Here is a 5,594-nt window from a genome sequence, read left to right as displayed (position 1 = left end):
AATAGAGGAAACAAACAAACAAATAAGTAGCTCCTGTATGTATAGGTAGATAGCTTTGATAGCTTTTTTTAGTACCTTGTTTTGGAACACTTCACAGAATTCACAACACTCTGGAACAAATAGTGACAGGAATAGCATCTTTTGTATTTATCTGTCGCTACACAACTCGTAGAAGAGAAACCGAAATGGAGATTAGCTGACGGCACTGGTTGAGTGAGGGATTAAATGTACTGGAGGATCCACGGATACATTCCACATAGTTCCTGGACTGAATCAGCTAGACTTCAATATCAACATACATAAGATAGTGCATGGAGTCTTAGAAAACTTAAATAACTTTTCTAGTATTAAATATGCCAGAATGATGGTGTCCTTTATAGGTCTTCTACAGGTCATGATTCCAGGCTCTTGGGATTGAGCCCTGAGTCAGCCTTCCTGATGCTCAGCCGAAGGTCTGCTTCTCCCCCTGCCTCTGCCCCTCCCCCATTCATCTTCTCTCTCTCTCTCTCTCTCTCTCTGCTTTCTCTCTCTCAAATAAATAAATAAAAATTTTTATTATGTTATGTTAGCCACCATACAGTACTTCATTAGTTTTTGATGTAGTGTTCCATAATTCATCATTCACATATAACTGTGCCCTCCTTAATATCCATCATGCTGCTATCCAATCTCCCCATCCCCTTCTCTTCTGAAACCCTCAGTTTCTTTCCCAGAGTCCATAGTGTCATGGTTCATCCCCCACTTTGTTTCCCCCCCCTTTATTTTTCCCTTCCTTCTCCTAATGTTACCCATGCTATTCCTTATGGACACATATAAGTGAAACCATATAATAATTGACTTTCTCTGCTTGACTTGTTTCACTTAGCATAATCCCCTCCAGTTCATCCATGTCAATGCAAATGGTGGGTTATTCATCATTTCTGATGGCTGAGTAGTATTCCATTATATATATGGACCACATCTTCTTTATCCATTCATCTGTTGAAGGACATCTCAGCTCCTTCCACACTTTGGCTATTGTAGACATTGTTGCTATGAACATTGGGTTGCATGTGCCCCTTCTTTTCAGTGCATCTGTATCTTTAGGATAAATACACAGTAGTGCAATTGCTGGGTCATAGGGTAGTTCTATTTTTAACATCTGGAGGAAACTAAATACTGTTTTCCAATGTAACTGTACCACCTTGCATTCCCACCAACAGTGTAAGAGGGTTCCCCTTTCTCCACATCCTCTCCAACATTTGTTGTTTCCTGTTTTGTTAATTTTTGCCACTTTGTTAATTTTGCCAAGGTGGTATCTCAATGTGGTTTTGATGTGAATTTCCCTGATAGCTAATCATGTTAAACATTTTCATGTGTCTCTTAGCCATTTGGATGTCTTCTTTGGAGACGTGTCTGTTCATGTCTTCTCCCCATTTCTTGACTGGCTCATTTGGTTTTTGGGTGTTGAGTTTGAGAAGTGATTTATTGGTCTTGGATACAAGCCCTTTATCTGCAGTGTCATTTTCAACTATCTTCTTCCATTCTGTGGGTTGCCTCTTAGTTTTGTTGACTGTTTCCTTTGCTGTGCAGAAGCTTTCTATCTTGATGAAGTCTCAAAAGTTCATTTTTGCTTTTGTCTCCTTTGCCTTTGGAGACGTGTCTTGAAAGAAGTTACTGTGGCTGATGTTGAAGAGGTTACTGCCTATGTTCTCCACTAGGATTTTGATGGATTCCTGTCTCACATTGAGGTTTTTCATCCATTTAGAGTTTATCTTTGAGTATAGTGTAAGAGAATGGTCCAGTTTCCATTCTTCTGCATATAGCTGTCCAATGTTCCCAGTACCATTTATTGAAGAGACTGTCTTTTTTCCACTGGATGTTTTTTCCTGCTTTGTCAAAGATTAGTTGACCATAAAGTCGAGGGTCCATATCTGAAGTCTCTATTCTGTTCCATTGGTCTATGTGTCTGTTTTTGTGCCAGTACCATGCTGTCTTGGTGATTGCAGCTTTGTAATATATCTTGAAATCAGGCAACATGATGCCCCCAGGTTTGTTTTTTTTTCCCCAATGTTTCCTTGGTGATTTTCTGATTCCATATAAATTTTAGGATTTTTTGTTCCAGTTCTTTGAAAAATGTCGTTGGTCTAAAAAACTTTTAAAAAATAAAATTCACCTGGTTTTCTCAACCTTTTAACTCATTAGGCAAAGATAATTGCAGATATTGTGTAGTAAAACAAGAATTGCAAAAAAAATACTATAAAGTTCTCTAAAATGATCCCTTTATATCTAACAGACATAACATTTATGTATATCTCACTTTACACAGTGGCTTAACATATATTTTATTAGATTCACTGGCATATTTGATTGATTTATTTAAATAAATTCCACAAGGTATGTAATATGTTATTTATTCTAAAATATCTATTACTGATTCCATTGATTACACACTAGATATTTTCTCAGTTTTCTCCTAAACATTTAAAGCTAATTAAATGACCTTAATTCCAAAATGTTCCAATGTAGCTTTGATAAAACTTGAACTTGATATTTTTATATGAAATTTTATATGAAAATAAATAGTTTGGAGAATATAAAATTGTGATATATATATATATATATATATAGTGATATATATAGTGATATATATTTATATATATAAAATCACCCAATATATTAACAACAAAGAAGAAAATATTAACTTGGGGACCATGTTTCTCAATTACTACAAAAATCTACCCATTTTACAAAAGAGAGATGAAAAAGAATAACATAAAACAACAGAAATTATTTCATATATGCCTGAAGAAAAAATGATGAAAATAATTATAGTTAAGATATTGTTCATGTATCATTAAAATAATAGTTTATGGGTATCTATTGAACTTTACTGCTTTCAGCTTTAAAAAATCTTTTCAGGAAAGACTTTCACCACTGAAGATAGATTCCTGGAAAATATTAATATTTAACATATCATTCTTACACAATAATGATCACTGTGTTCCATCTTGGATTTGTGGCATTATAACTCTTTGAATAATATAAAAATAGATTTTCAATCCAGGCATGAAAATCTCCTTTATTATATAAAATGGCTAAAAATGTCAGCTACCACCCAACTACATTGTTTTTTAACTCAATAAAATATGCTAATAGTATTTTATAAATGTATAAATTACATTAAATAGGCGTGTGTTTGAGATTTTCTTCTAGGTACAAGTTTAGAGCATCATAGTTTTTGGATCATCATGTTTTTAACAGCACACTAAATCATAACTGATTCATTCAAACTGATTTGTGAGAAAATACTCCTACTTACTCACATAATCAAAATTACCACTTCTTATAAAATTCTGTCAACACATTTTTTCTTTCTTCCAATATCAGAAACTCACAGCCCTCCCAAGCAAACAAAGTGAAATACCTTTAAATCATTACTTCAATACTTTAAAGGTAATTTACTGTTCTACGTGCAGTACTCAGAGAGGATGACCCCAGTCTGCTCCTCTGATCCCTTAGGTTAAATTTTGCAAAAATTATCTTGCTGTTCTTCAGGATTTCAAAGAAATGTTTACAGATATGTCACATATATATGGGGACTCTATCCTGGATAATATCAACCGTTATGTAATCTGTGATCAAAAATTGAAGTGAATTATAGTTCATTAAAAAAAAAAAGACCATGATGAAATGAGGTGTTTTCTTAGGCTCCAGTGGTGGTTCAATATTTAAAAATCAATGAACACAGTACAACACATTACTAAAAGAAAGGATAAGAACTATATTATCCAATCAGGAGATGCAGAAAACGTTTTTGAAAAAATAGAGCATCCATTCTAGACAAAAAACAACAACGTTGGTATAGAGGGAACATCCCTCAAAATCATAAAGACCATACATGGAAGATTGACAGCTGATATTATCCCAATAGGGAAAACCAGAGAGCTTTTCCTCTATGGTCAGAAACAAAAAGGAGTGTCCACTATCACCATTACTATTTAACATATTCCTGGAAGTCTTAAGTTGTGAAACACTAAATACTACACCTCAGAGTAGTATTTCACTGTGTGTGTTATCTAACATAGTTTTAAATAAAATCTTGATTAAAATGAATGTTTTAAAATACAGTAAAGTGATTATACATGAAAAAAAAAGTGAAACATACAGTTGTGTCTGCTTTCCAAAGTAAAACAGTAACAGTCACAGGTATATTACATATACAACTTTTCTCTAGGAAACCTCACCCAATAACTTTTGTACAGGCTTGAAATTTGGGGCAAGTCAATGTTATCTTAGTCATAACTTAAGGTACCACACTGACTCATGCACTTTATCAGAGCTCCTTTCACGTCACTGTTTCTCAGACTGTAGATAATGGGGTTCAACACTGGGGTGAAGATAGTATAGAAAACTGACACTAGTTTGTCATGATTAGCTGACCTATAGGATTTAGGTCTCATGTAGATAAAAATAGCAGCTCCATAAAAGAGTCCCACCACACAGAGATGTGAGGAGCAGGTGGTAAAAGCCTTCTTGCGGGCTTCTCTAGAACACATCTGGAGAACTGCTACAAGGATGAGACTATAGGAAATCAGGATGAGAGAAAATGGGACCAAGAGCATTAATACACAGCAAATGTACATCACATACTCAAAAGCAAATGTGTCAGCACAAGCCAAACGCACCAGAGTAGGCGCCTCACAGAAGAAATGATCGATCTCATGTGCATCACAGAATGGAAAACTCAGGGTAGCAGCTGCCTGCATGAGCCCATCAGCTGCCCCCAGGAACCAAGACCCCACAGTCATTCTTAGGCATAATTGCCAGCTCATGAGAATGGGGTATCTCTGTGGGTGGCACACAGCCACATAGTGATCATAGGACATAGCTGCTAAGAGGAAGCACTCACCCCCTCCCAGTGACGTGAAGAGGAAGATCTGTAACCCACAGCCAGCAAGGGAGATAGTCTTCTTGCCCATCAAGTATTCAGCTGCCATTTTGGGCACAACAGTACAGACCAGCATCATGTCCATGAGGGAGAGTTGGCTCAGTAGGAAGTACATGGGTGTGTGGTGCCGGGCATCCTGATGAATCAGGAAGATCATGAGGGCATTGCCTACTAGAGATGTGAAGGCAATTGTCAGAACCATCACAAAGAGAAATAGGTGGGCTCCTGTGTGATTAAAGAGTCCTAGGAGAATGAAATCCGAGGTGGTGTTCCAGATGTTCATGATTTCAAACACGAGTGACACTGCAAATGAAGAAACAGATGACAGAGCTTTCATCATTTACAATGCTCTATTTCAATTACATTTCTCATGAAAATAATGTGTGTGAAAATGTTGAAATGTATTCTAAATCTTTCATCTGCAATTTGCAAAGACTTTTTAACTTGGGCATAAAATTAATTTCACCTTTTTTCATTAAATTTTCATTAAACACTTCTCAATTTTAGTTTGTTTAATTGGTATAATGAATAAAATTTCTTCATAAATTGAAGTAAGTTGTCAGCAGGTCTTGTACTACATGATATCGACATATGGGAGAAAAAGTAAAAATTTGCCTTTGTCATTGACATTTGTGTTTGCTGTTATCATGCATAATCAACAACA

The 5,594-nt window shown here is 35.6% G+C and overlaps 1 protein-coding gene across 1 annotated transcript; it reads right to left on the bottom strand.

Moving 5' to 3' along the window:
- Positions 1–4,274: 4,274 nt before the first annotated feature.
- Positions 4,275–5,270, bottom strand: LOC123780182 (olfactory receptor 2T8-like). Its single transcript, XM_045778970.2, has one exon. It carries the CDS (start codon positions 5,268–5,270, stop codon positions 4,275–4,277), a length of 996 nt encoding a protein of 331 aa, XP_045634926.2.
- Between the last annotated feature and the right edge of the window lie 324 nt (positions 5,271–5,594).

This window comes from Ursus americanus, chromosome 5 (assembly GCF_024610735.1).
Source record: "Ursus americanus isolate L20-20 chromosome 5, mUrsAme1.1.p, whole genome shotgun sequence".
In the NCBI taxonomy this organism is placed as follows: domain Eukaryota; kingdom Metazoa; phylum Chordata; class Mammalia; order Carnivora; family Ursidae; genus Ursus; species Ursus americanus.
This window is presented reverse-complemented; position numbering and strand designations above follow the sequence as displayed.

What these genes read in the sequence shown, in the direction of transcription:
- LOC123780182 (XM_045778970.2), bottom strand. Translation starts at nt 5,270, where the DNA reads ATGATGAAAGCTCTGTCATCTGTTTCTTCATTTGCAGTGTCACTCGTG.